Source organism: Chiloscyllium plagiosum, chromosome 1 (assembly GCF_004010195.1).
Source record: "Chiloscyllium plagiosum isolate BGI_BamShark_2017 chromosome 1, ASM401019v2, whole genome shotgun sequence".
NCBI classification, from domain to species: Eukaryota; Metazoa; Chordata; class Chondrichthyes; order Orectolobiformes; family Hemiscylliidae; genus Chiloscyllium; species Chiloscyllium plagiosum.
This window is the reverse complement of record NC_057710.1, coordinates 28244076-28257838: the sequence shown is the minus strand read 5'-3', so window position 1 is coordinate 28257838 and position 13763 is coordinate 28244076. Positions and strand designations below refer to the sequence as shown.

At 42.8% G+C, this 13763-nt stretch overlaps 1 protein-coding gene across 1 annotated transcript in view; it reads left to right on the top strand.

The window, feature by feature from the left end:
- Positions 1–13763, top strand: part of LOC122559788 — a 49972-nt gene that overhangs the window by 4044 nt on the left and 32165 nt on the right. Inside the window, exon 2 of the mRNA XM_043709864.1 lies at positions 7121–7453. Coding sequence (XP_043565799.1) covers positions 7121–7453 — 333 coding nt within the window. The remainder of the gene's footprint in view (positions 1–7120; positions 7454–13763) is intronic.

The following is a 13763-nucleotide window of genomic DNA, read 5'->3' as shown; positions in this document are numbered from 1 at the left end:
GGACCAAAACTGGACATAGTACTCCAAATGGGGCCTAACCAGAGCTTTATAAAGTCTCAGTAGCACAACGGTGCTTTTATATTCCAACCCTCTTGAGAAAAGTGACAACATTGTATTTGCTTTCTTAATCACGGACTCAACCTGCATGTTTACCTTTAGAGAATCCTCGACTAGCACTCCCAGATCCCTTTGTGCTTTGGCTTTATTAATTTTCTCACCATTTAGAAAGTAGTCTATGCTTTTATTCTTTTTGTCAAAGTGCAAGACCTCGCACTTGCTCACGTTAAATTCCATCAGCCATTTCCTGGACCACTCTCCCACCCTGTCTAGATCCTTCTGTATCCTCCCCACTTCCTCAGTACTACCTGCCTGTCCACCTAACTTCGTATCATCGGCAAACTTCGCTAGAATGCCCCCGGTTCCCTCATCCAAATCATTAATATATAATGCGAACAGCTGTGGCCCCAGCACCGAACCCTGCGGGACACCGCTCGTCACCGGCTGCCATTCTGAAAAAGAACCAAATGTGATGTGAAAAATAACTTTTCGTACAGTGAATAGTTAGGGTCTGGAATGCACTGCCTGCAAGTGTGGGTTTAATTAAGGCATTCAAGAGGACATTGATGGTTATTTAAATAGAAACGATGTGCAAGGGTTAGAGGAAAAAAGCAGGGGATTGGCACTAAGTTAAAGATCAGGAAGCCAGTCCTGACATGATATGCTGTATGGCTTCCTTCTACACTCTAACAATTCTGTGATTCACTGTGTAAGAACATGTAAAAACATATCAGCTTTGGTTGTTTTGCCATTTACCTTAAATCAGAGTCCTACCATTTATGAATTTTTCAGACTATTTCTTTATCTCCATTCTGTCTAGATTCTGTAAGCTTAAACATTCCTATCACATCTCCTCTCAATGAGGACAACACCAGCCTCTTCAATGTATCCAGATAATCCCTCACCTCTCGTGTATCTTTCTTAAATAAAACTGTCACATTTTTCTGAAAGGTGAAGCCCAAAAGAGAATGCGACACTCTGGATGTGAATTAGTGTTTTATAAAGTTTCATTGTGTCTTCCTTGCAGCTATGGTATTTTTAACCAACCTATTCAGCCACATAACTGCTACAGTTGGGACTTAGAATAAAGAATGGTCCAGCACAGGAACAGGCCCTTTGGCACACTAAGGATGACACAGGATGCCTTTCTTAATAAACCATTCTTGACAAATTATATCACAGATGCATGTACTATTAGGATAACAACTAGTAACTGAACTAATAAGCAGAAAGGTAACAATACCTTCCCCAAAATATTTTAAGAAGAGATGTAGATTGATTTTTCATTGACAAGGGCAATCAAAGGGTATTGGGGGTAGACAGGGTAATCAATTTGAGGTTCACAATCGGATAAGTCAAATTTTACCAAATGGCAGAACAGATTCAAGGGGCATGTTACCTCTTCCTGCTTCTAATTTCTGTGTTTGTATATATTTAATCCTCTTATTTTCTTTAAGACTTAACTTAAATTTATCATCCACACCACATTTTCACACATCATTGATATAACGAACAGGAAGGGACCCAATACTGATCACTGTAGTACACTGCTGAATGCCAGCCTCCACTCAAAAAACTAGCCTTCTATCACCACCTCTATCTCCTAACACCAAGCCAGTTTTTTGAATCATCTTGTCAAATTTACCTAAATCTTATGTGCTTTCACTTTCTTTATCAATCTCCCAAGTGGGATCTTGTCAAAGGCTTTGCTGAAATCCAAATAAACTACTCTCATCTACATGCTGGATCACCTTCTCAAAAATTCAATCAAATTTTTTTTTGCTATGACCTCCTTCTGACAAAGCCATGCTGACTGACTCTGATCAAACCATGCCTCTCCAAGTGGGGATTAATTCACTCCTTCAGAACTTTTCCAATAATTTCCCTAGCACTGATATGAGATTGTGATTTCCTCATGTATCCCTCATATCCTTCTTGAAAACTTGAACCACATTAGCTGTCTTCCAGCTCTCTGGCTTCTCCCCATGGCCAAATGGAATGCATCATTTAACGCATAGCTCCTGTAATTTCCTCTTTCACCTCCCACAGCAGCCTGAGATACAGCTCATCCAGACCTGGGGATTTGTTCAATTTTCAGCCTGCCAAACCCGTTAATACTTCCTCTCTCCCAGAACCAATCTGTTCAAGGATCTCACTGTTCCACTTCCCTTTATCCATTTTCTTCTGTGTGAAGACAGAACTGAAGCATTCATTTAACACCCTACCAATGTCTACAGATTGTCTCTAATGGGCCCTATTCTTTCCATGGTTATCCTCTTCCCCCAATACACTTATAAGATATATAATTTTACCTATCAGTGGTTTTTCAATGCCCCCCACTTAGCTCTGCTGATTTCTTTTTAAGTTCCCTCTAACATTTTCCATACTCACTAGGGCCTCCATTGAGTCGCTCTCTTTGCACCTGCTAAAAAACAATCTTCTCCTTCTTCTCCAGTTCTGAATATTTCTCGATATCCATGGTTCTCGGACTTTGAGCTTGTTGGTCTTACATGTCACCCTAAGCATGTTGGGTCTGTGCTTGTCCCATTTCTTATACTTGAAAGGGTTCAGAAAAGATTTACAAAGATGTTGCCAGAGTTAGAGAGTGTGAGCTATAGGGAGAGGCTGAATAGGCTGGGGCTGTTTTCCCTGGAGTGTTAGAGGCTGAGGAGTGAGCTTACAGAGGTTTATAAAATCACGATAGACATGGCTAAGGTAAATAGGCAAGATCTTTCCCTGGGGTGGGGAGTCCAGAACTAGAGCGCGTAGGTTTAGGGTGTGAGAGGAAAGATTTAAAAGGGACATTCATGTAGAGGGTGGTGCATATATGGAATGAGCTGCGAGAGGAAGTGGTGGAAGCTGGTACAATTACACCATTTAAAAGGCATCTGGATGAGTATATGAATAGGAAGGGGTTACTGGGATTTGGGCCAAGTGCTGGCAAATGGGATTAGATTAATTTAGGATATCTGGTCAGCATGGGTGAGTTGGATTGAAGGGTCTTTTTTCATGTTGTACATCTCTATGCTCTATGAATGCCCCCTGTAGATTTATACAGAGGGAGCTGTCCTCAGTTGACCTTGGTCAGATCCTGCCTTATTTTAATAAAAGCTGCTTTCCTCAATCCAGAACCCTTTCTTGCAGACCACCCTTCCTTTTTCCATAACTAACATCAGTCATTCTGTGTTGTGGTCATTATCATTAAAATGCTCCCCCATTGCCATGTTGACCATTTATCTAGTTTAATTCCCCAAAATTATGTCCAGCTTATACTGTCCCCTTGTTGGACCTTCTTCATGTTGACATAAAAAGCTTTCCAAATTATTTTCAAGAATTTTGACCCTCATTTACAAATGACTATTCCAAATGTTTCAGAAGTTGAAATCCCCTAATATAGTTTGCTTATTATCACACTCCTCAGTTCATTGAGTGCATATTTGCTCCTCTCTTGCCGCTGACTGTTCAGAAGCCTATAATACACTCCCAAAAGTGGTGACTACCCCCTTTTTATTCCTGAGCTCTACCCGCAAAACTTCATTTGAAGTCCCTTCTTCCTGCAGTAACTGACTCCTTAATAATATTACAACACCACCTCCTCTTTTCCACCCTCCCCGTCTTGCCTAAAGATCCATACCATGGAATATTGAGTTGCCAGTCCTGCGTCGCCCTCAACTATGCCTCTGTGATGGCAACAATATCACAAATCCAGATGTCAATACTAATTAAAGTCTCACCTTACTCCTTTGAATTGTAACATGGCTGAATTCTCTCTCTGTCTCTCTCTCTCTCTCCTGGTTCCTTTGCTAGTTTTATGCAATAAACCTTTACTGTTTACTGACTTCTTTGTGTGGACATCTTTCGTCAAATGGTATCAGCAGTTAGGCCAATACCAGCAAGAAGGATTGGTGGCAGTAAGGCTTCTCAGTCATACCATTATTATGTGCCGGAAATTCGGGCACTTGCAAATATAATACTTTACAGTAAGGTTTATGTCTAGTCCTGACAGTATTAGATCACAACTGTTGGTATTTATTTTGAGCAAAAGTAAGGACTAATGATTACAATGGCACTGAAGCATTAAGCAGAAAATATTAATCTGATCATGTACTGTGGCTCTGCATCAGTGAAGCTTTTGTAATTTGTGTTAATATGCTTCTAGCTATACCTTTTGGCAGTTATCTGCTTATACTAAAGCACCCTTTACTGTGGCTGAGCTGTGGTTTGTCTGGACACATGTAGCCTGACAAGTATGGCTCAAGTAATTTGCAACTTCTGTGGTTAAATGCATGTTCCAGTCACTGTATTTTTCTCTGTCTAGCACACTCCAGCTAACTTAATCAACCCCTGAGCTGCTAAGCAGACATCACTGGGGACAGCATTCTTCTACACTCATTCCTCTCTTGCCAAGTTAAAAATCACACAACACCACGTTATCGTCCAACAGGTTTATTCGGAAGCACTAGCTTTCAGAGCACTGCTCCTTCCAACACCGGCATCTCCAAATCACGATTCCCCTCTTGCAGTTCTCCTCATCACATTTTGCTCATTTTCTTCCATCGTCTTTTCTTTTCCTATCATTTTCTCCATTCTGTTTTTCCTTTGACCACTTGAATATTACATTTCATGTTTAAATTGTTTATTCATTAGCACAAAATTTTCTGCTGAAAACTTCATAGTATTCTTTATTTGTACTAATCATTGTACTTTACCATCTGCAAATTAAAAAAATCATGTGGCAAGTTCTACATCTTGGCCATTTAAAACTACAGATCAGAAAAGGTCTTCTCATGATACATTCTTGCAACTGGCAAGGAACACATTCTTCTCCACTTATTCATGGGGCATCCATTGGTGGTAAAGACAACATTTCATATGCATTCATAGTTGCCTTTTAGAAATTAATGGCATCTTCCATGGTTACATCTGCTCATTGTTGTCATTAGGGAGGAAGCATACAGTATTAACTGGTATACTTCAGGCCTTCTGCAATAGTTGGGTACTGTGGAGGTTGAGTTACGTTGACACCCACAAAATGATGTTTATGTGTAACATAAGTTTCCTTTAATATTTTCATTACATTGGCTCTCAGGAGCTGTCTATGATAATTTGTTTCCTTTGTTCATTTTAAAATATTAGAAGCTAGTGTAAGCTCCCTTTTCGACAACTGAATGGCTTGCTATTTCGGAAAGCAGGTAAGAGATAATCAGATTGCTCTGGGTCTATTGGCAGACTTGCTAAGGACAATACACTTCCTTCTCTTAAAGGACATTAATGAAACAACTGTATTTTTACAAAAATATGACAGTTACATGATAATTGTTATTGATAATAGCCATTTTTTCCTAAATTTTGACAAATAATAAACTAAATTCAAATTTTCAGCTGCCCTTTGTGAGATCCAAACTTATGTCTCCAGTTCATTAGTTCGGGCTCAGAGTGAGTTGTCCACCAAGATACTACTCATCCTTGAATCCTCTCTGACCATAATCTTTCTATTGTCCTCATTCCTCACACACTTTGGATTGCCTCCCAACCAATAGTGAATATCTTTCTGACCATCTTTGCTGCATCTTTCATTCTTAAGGTAGTGAGAACAAGACCAACCATGGCCTGGTTGCTCAGTAGTTAGCACTGCTGCCTCACAGTGCCTGGGATCCAGGTTTGATTCTACCCTCGGGGAACTGTCTGTATGCTGTGCACGTTCTCCTGTGTCTGTGTCAATTTCCTTTGGGTGCTCTGGTTTCCTCTCACAGTCCAAATATGTGTAGATTAGGTAAATTAACCATGGTAAATGCAGGATAGAGTGGATCTGTCTGGGATGCTGTTTGGAGGGTCAGGGACTCAATGGGCCGAATGGCCTGCTTTTTCACTGTAGGGATTCTATGATTCTACATTATCTGCAGGAACTCCATCTCTGCTGCCTAAGTTCCCCTGACTGATTGCCACACTTGCCATTTCAAGCACTTTTGCTGGCTTCTCAATTATGCAGAAGTATCCTCACACATTATTTCACTCACTTTCCAAATAGTAGTTTCTTAGACAGAACATTGCCCAATGAAAGTAGGACTTAAAGTGTAGAACTATACACTAGGGGCGGCATGGTGGCTAACTGCCTCACAGCAACAGGGGCTTAGGTTCGATTCCAGCCTCAGGCAACTGTCTGTGTGGAGTTTGCATATTCTCCCCGTTTCTGCGTGGGTTCTTCTGGGTGCTCTGGTTTCCTCCCACAATTATAAAGATGTGAGGTTAGGTGAATTGGCCTCGCTAAATTGTCCATAATGTTCAGGGATGTGTAGGCTAGGTGCATTAGTTAGGGGAAATGGGTTTGGGTGGGTTACTCTTCGGAGGGTCAGTTGGACCAAAGGGTTTGTTTTCACACTGTAAGGATTCTAATTCTAAATATACCAATGCAGTGTTTTTTAAAAATATGGTCACTGTTGTAAGATAGAAAATGCAACAGCCATCTTTTTAGTTGTAGGATCTTGCTGTGTGAAATGACAGTAATGACCAGATAATCTTCTTTTGTGATGTTGTTAAAGGATAAAGTCAAGTGTAAGGTGTAATGCTTGGCCTTTTCAAAATAACATCATGAGATCTTTCTTTAAACCAAAGGAGAATGTCAGTTTCATTGGCATTTTTTTCTATAGTGTGTATAATGCAGTGTAGAGTATTATATATGAGGTGAAAATACTGTAGTAAAACAAGTGTTCTATTTTTGAATACATATATTCTCTAATGTTTTCGAGAGAGATAACACTGATCAGTTCCTTATCAGGTCACTCGGTGAATACAAATATCGGCACCAGTGTTGAAGCAGAGGTGGGAGGATGTATTTAATCAGGAGTGTACAGGTAGGGATCACCGTCTTGCTTCCTTCAGTTTAACTCCAGGACATAAAGCCTTGTGGACAAGGGCAAATAAATCTCACTTCAGGTTCTTATCCTACCAGAACTGGCATTCAAGCAGTAGTGGGCAGGGGAAAACCTGAAAGCCGAACCAGCCAGCAGGCAAGACCCTTATTGCTAGAATTAAATTCCGTATATTGTCTGTTTTTTCTTCACAGATGGAATGGAAGATCTAACTATTAGACAGATGCCCAAAGCAATCAATATTTCAGAAGGAGATACTGCCACACTGAAGTGTTCATGGACTATTAACCAGAGTGAGAGTATTAGAGTGGATTGGCTACAGAACAATGACATTATTTTCACGAAACCTGCCAAAGGACAATATAAATCTGATAGAAGGGAGTACATTGTCAAAGAAAACTTCTCAATGCTGATCATTTCTAAAGCTGTTCTAAATGACTCGGGATTGTACCACTGCAAAGTATTTGTGGAGATACCAGCACCAATCCGTCGAGCTAGTGGAGAAGGAACGTTGCTAATAGTGTTTGGTAAGTTAGATTCATAACACCTTCAGGTCCATTCCAATATCTTACATTTAAACAGAATGAGCAAGGGGTCTACCTGCATATCTCCCAACAAGTAAGTCTTGATTGCCATCCTCAGTTCCAATGCAAAGCTGATTCCAATTGGTTGAAGATTGTGATCTAGTAAAGTCAGAATATGCTGGACTGTAGATACATATTATTAATTAAGCTTTTTTTAAGAAATCTGCCTTGGTTTTAATATCTTATTTATCCTTTGGTTGTGTTGACCTATGTTCAAAAATTCTCTGAACTAGTCATCTAGAATCCCAGGCTACTGTTCTAGAGACATGGATTCAAATCACATTGACAGCTGGTGAATTTGAATTCAGCAAAGATCTGAATTGAATGGTAACTATGTAACCATTGTTGATTGTTGCAACAATTGGGAGGTCAGCCACATTCTGGCCTGCATTGACAGCAATCGGTCGTTACCGTGGCTGAAAAATGTGTTGCTGGAAAAGCGCAGCAGGTCAGGCAGCATCCTAGGAGCAGGAGAATTGACATTTTGGGCATCAGCCCTTCTTCAGGAATGAGGAACGTGTGCCAAGCCAGCTAAGATAAAAGGTAGGGAGGAGGGACTTGGGGGAGGGGCGTTGGGAATGCGATAGGTGGAAGGAGGTTAAGGTGAGGGTGATAGGGCGGAGAGGGGGTGGGGGCGGAGTGGTCGGGAAGAAGATTGCAGGTCAAGAAGGTGGTGCTGAGTCCAAGGGTTGGGACTGAGATAAGGGTTGGGGAGAGGAAATGAGGAAGCTGGAGAAATCTGCATTCATCCCTTGTGGTTGGAAGGTTCCTAGGCGGAAGATGAGGTGCTATACCTCCAGGCGTCGTGTTGCTATGGTCTGGCAATGGAGGAGGCCAAGGACCTGCATGTCCTTGGCAGAGTGGGAGGGGGAGTTAAAGTGTTCAGCCACAGGGCGGTTGGGTTGTTTGGTCCGGGTGTCCCAGAGGTGTTCTCTGAGATGTTCTGCAAGCAGGCGGCCTGTCTCCCCAATGTAGAGGAGGCCACATCGGGTGCAGTAAATGATGTGTGTGGAGATGCATGTGAATTTGTGACGGATATGGAAGGATCCCTTGGGGCCTGGGAGGGAGGTGAGGGGGGAGGTCTAGGCGCAAGTTTTGCATTTCTTGCGGTTGCAGGGGAAGGTGCCGGGAGTGAAGGTTGGGTTGGTGGGGGTGTGGATCTGACGAGGGAGTCGCGGAGGGAGTGGTCTTTCCGGAACGCTGATAGGGGAGGGGAGAGAAATATATCCTTGATGGTGGGGTCTGTTTGGATGTGGCGGAAATGACAAAGGATGATACGATGTATCTGGAGGTTGGTGGGGTGGTAGGTGAGGACCAATGGGGTTCTGTCCTGGTGGCGATTGGAGGGGTTCCAGGGCGGAGGAGCGGGAAGTGGAGGAGATGCGGTGGAGAGCATTGTCAACCACGTCTGAGAGGAAATTGTGGTCTTTGGAGAAGGAGGCCATCTGGGTTGTTCGGTATTGGAATTGGTCCTCCTGGGTGCAGATCTGGCGGAGGTGAAGGAATTGGGAATATGGGATGGCGTTTTTACAGGGGGCAGGGTGGGAGGAGGTGTAATCTAGGTAGCTGTGGGAGTCAGTCGGTTTATAGTAAATGTCCATGTTGAGTCGGTCGCCCGAGATAGAAATGGAGAGGAGAAAGTGAGGTCTGCAGATGCTGGAGATCAAAGTTGAAACTTTATTGCTGGAACAGCACAGCAGGTCAGGCAGCATCCAGGGAACAGGAGATTCGACGTTTCGGGCACAGGCCCTTCTTCAGGAATGATTCCTGAAGAAGGGCCTGTGCCCGAAACGTCGAATCTCCTGTTCCCTGGATGCTGCCTGACCTGCTGTGCTGTTCCAGCAATAAAGTTTCAACATAGAAATGGAGAGGTCTAGGAAGGGGAGGGAGGAGTCTGAGACGGTCGGGGTAAATTTGAGGTCAGGGTGGAAGGTGTTAGTAAAGTGGATGAACTGTTCAACCTCCTCGTGGGAGCACGAGGTAGCGCCAATACAGTCATCGATTTAGCGGAAGAAAAGGTGGGGGGTGGTGCCAATGTAGCTGCGGAAGATGGACTGTTCCACATATCCGACGAAGAGGCAAGCATAGCTGGGGCCCATGCGGGTGCCCATGGCTACTTCCTTTGGTTTGGACGTTACTATGGCTGCCACCCATAAGTGACTTCAGAAAAATGAGAAGATTTTCCTTTTCAAAAATGCCTTGGGCAATTGTAAAACTTGGGTACAAGATAGATTAATCAAATTTAATTGGTGCTGAAAGGTTTTTATTGATATTTTCACTTTTTATTGTGTCAAATAAAACTGTGGTGTGCTGGCAGCCCTGATCCTATCAGGATGCAGCTACCCAGCTTCAGAAAGTTTCAATTGACTGCCTACCCTTTTGAACATTCCTGTTCCCACTGAGGGTTGGTATCTAGCGACCTCTGCTGCTGAACGTTGGTTTAACACAGATTCTGACTATGGTGACGTTGACGTTTACTTAGCCAGCTAATCCTCATTGACAAAAATCATAAGTAACAAATTACTGCTGGAGGGTGGATAGTTTTCTTTGATCGCTTGCTTTAAATCTACTTGAATATTTTCAGATGGTTTTCTTTCATGCAGATTTGATAAATGTAATCATTTGGAAGCGAATTCAGCTTCCATTATACCACCCACATTTTAGTAAAATTAAAGTGCAAGATTTCTGAATTCAGTTGGAAAGATACTGATTCTGAAGACTAGGTAATGAACCATCAACTTTCATTAATGCATGTCTTACTACAAATAGTAGAATATTCTTAAATACCTATTCATTCCACCTCCATCAACAGCTTGCACGATCTACAGAATGTACTGCAGCAACTTGCACACTCCCAAACCTACAAGCTGGTAGGACAAAAACTTTAGATGCATAGAAATGCCATCACCTCCGGTTTGCATGCTATCCTGACTTGGAAGTCTGTCATTGTCCTTTCATCACTGTAAACTCAAAGCTCTGGAACTCCCTATCTAACATGAATGTGGTAGAGACTCCATCACAAACACTGCAACAATGATCTCTTCACTCAGGTTTCTGCCCCTGTCACAGTACCAAAACAGCTCTCATAAAAATCAGAAATGATGTCTTACATGACTGTGACAAAGATAAGCCATCTCTTCCCGATCTGTCTTCAATCCTTGACACGGATTAACACATCATTCACCTACAGCATACTCCATTGTTATTCCACTGGGTAAAGTTAAAAATCACACAACACCAGGTTATAGTGCAACAGGTTTATTTGGAAGTAGTAGCTTTCAAAGCATTGCTTCTTCATCAGGTGGTTGTGGAGCAGGACCAGAAGACACAGAATTTATAGCAAAAGTTACAGTGTTATGCGGCCGCATGACAGTACAATGAAAAGCCTTGCTTGGAGTAGGACAGGCACGGACATATAGTTTATAGGGTGAAAAAAACATGGTCGGATTGTGGCATTACAGTTTACACCACACAGGAGGTGCATGAGGCAAGAACAATATTATCAGGATCAACATAATTTGAATCCATTCATAAGTCTAATAATGGCAGGGAAGAAGCTGTTCTTGATCCTGCTAGTGGATATATTCAAGCATTTGTGTCTTCTGCCTGACTGAAGAGGTTGTGGGAGAGCATAATCGGGGAGGTGATAGATAGTGTTAGTAGCCTTTCCACAGCAACAGAGGTGTAAATAGAGTCCATAGATGGGAGGTTGGCTTCCATGATGACCTTCTGTAGTTTCTTACAGTCCTGGGCAGACAGTATGCTTTCAATGGTGAAGGTGAAAATTTCTATGGTAAAAATTGGTGAAGGTCCTTGCCAACATGCCAAATTTCCTGAGCCGTCTGAGGAAGAAGAGGTGTCGTTGTGCCTTCTTGACTGTCACATCTACATGGGAAGTCCAGGACAGATTGTTGGTTATCATCACTGCTAAGAACTTGAGGCTCTCAACCCTGTCAACCTCTGCTCCGTTGATGCTGATGGGGGCATGTTCTCCTCCTTTCTTTCTGAAGTCAAAGATCAGTTCTTTGGTTTTGCTGACATTGAGAGAGAAGTTGCACTGCATCACCAAGCCCTCTATCTCCTTTCTGCACTCTGACTCATTGTTGTTTGATATCCATCCTACCAAGCTAGTGTCATCAATGGAGAACACATTCCTGGAGGGCTTTAGTGATGAGTGTTCTCATGGAGGAGGTGCATTTGCCTGTCTTCACTGATTGTGGTCTATGGGTCCGGAAGCTGAGGATCCAGTTGCTGAGGATGGAGCCAGGCCTAAGTCTCGGAGTTTAGAGATCAGTCTGGAGGGGCTAATGGTGTGGAAGGCAGAGCTGCAGTTGATGAACAAAAGTCTGATGGAGGTGTCCTTGTTGTCCAGATGTTCCAGCCATGAGTGCAGGACTAGGGAAATGGCATCCGCTGTGGACCTATTATGTCAGTAGGCAAATTACAAGGGATTGAGGCAAGCTGGGAGACTAAAGTTGAAGTGGGCCATGACCAGCTTCTTGAAGTACTTCATAATTATGGAGTACAGACCCACTGGTATTAGTCATTAAGGCACATTGCATGTGCTTTCTTAGATACTGGGACGATAGTGGTCTTCTTGAAATGGGCACTTTGTGTAGTAGGAGGGAGAGGTTGAAGATGTCAGTGAATACCTCTGCCAGATGGTCCGCCCAGAATCCAAGTACATGGCCAGGGATTCCATCCAGGCCTGTTACCTTCCTTGCAGATTCCCAGGAAGTCTGCAGCAGTAATGTTACCCTTCCTCAGAAGGCTAGTTGTGTTCTAGAGCAAGTTATGAGGAAGAGTCACTTGACCCAAAATGTTAACTCTGCTTTCTCTCCACAGTTGCTGCCAGTTCTACTGAGCTTTTCCAGCAATTTCTATTTTAGTTACTAAAACCTCCTATTGATTATATTGCATGACTTTGCCCAGTTTCAGCTAATCTATTACTAAACTTCTCACTAACTAATGCCCCAGTTGCTTTGAGAATTGACTATTCTAATGAACTCCTAGCTAGTCTCCCATATTCTGTAAAACTCTGCTGCCCATGTCAAAACTTGCAGCAAATCCCATTTACCTATCATACCAGTGCTCACTGACCTACATTGCCTCCTGGTTAAGCAAAATCTTGATTTTAAAATTCTCAACTTCTTTTTCAAAACTCATCATGGCCTTACCCCTCCCTTTTTTTGTAATGTACTCCCACAACCCTTCAAGACATTTGTGCTCATTTAAGCCCAGTGATAACTGCTCCATCATTGGTGGCTGTGCTTTTATGCCTTGGTTGCAAGCTCTGGAATATATTCTCAATTCTCTGGGATACTTGCCTTCCTCACCACTATCCCCTGACTTTCCTCTTTAAAGACACATCTTAAAATGTACCTCATTGACTACATTTCAGTCCAGATGGTCCAAATCTTCTGATCTTCGTCAGAATCTCTACTTTTGAACCCCAAAAAAATTGCATGGTTACTTACCAGGGATTCTTTGAGGCCATTTACTGATGGGAGATTCTGCAGAATTCAGGAATCCTTGCTGAGAATCTCTGTAGAAGCTGCACCCACCTTTTACAGCATAAATTGCTCAATTCCAGAAACCGAACATTTTAAATGTTCCACAGCCTCTTTGACAAGCTATGAAGAGAAGATAAGTGCGAAAGGTAAGTGGGTGAAAGGGTAGGGTGACAGGTAGGAGAGAAAGACAGGTGGGTTAGTGAGGAGGTAGGGTGGCTGGTTTGTAAGAAAAGGTGGGTAGGATGTGTTGCAGGGCTCACTCAGGTTGGAATAGGGAGGATAGTCAGATGACGACAAGGTAGTCAAGTCAGGTGATGCAGGAGACTGGATTAGATTTAATTGAAGTGATTGTGTGCTACAGCAAGTTATATTGAAGGGTTAGAAGGTTGATTGGGGCAGATTAGGCAAGTGGTGAATTTCAGGCCAGGGATATAGTTGAGGATCTAGAGGCTTTATTTGGTTGAGTTTGAGAGGTAGTCGAGTGGTGGAGGTGTAAAAAGAGAGTCGAGGGTAGTCAAGTGATGGAGTTTATTCAGGAGTCAGGTTACTAGGGAGTTAGTCAGGTTGAGTCCGAAGAGTATTTGGGGGTCAAGGAGATTGTTTGGGAGGGAGGGGAGAGAGTCAGAGGGTTGTGGGTTGAGTTGGAGGCTCAGGTGTTGAGGGGAGTCTGAGGTCAGGCAGGGCGTCATGTGTGTCAGTCTGCCCAGGATGTACTACTGTTTGTTTTTTAATCTGTCTAA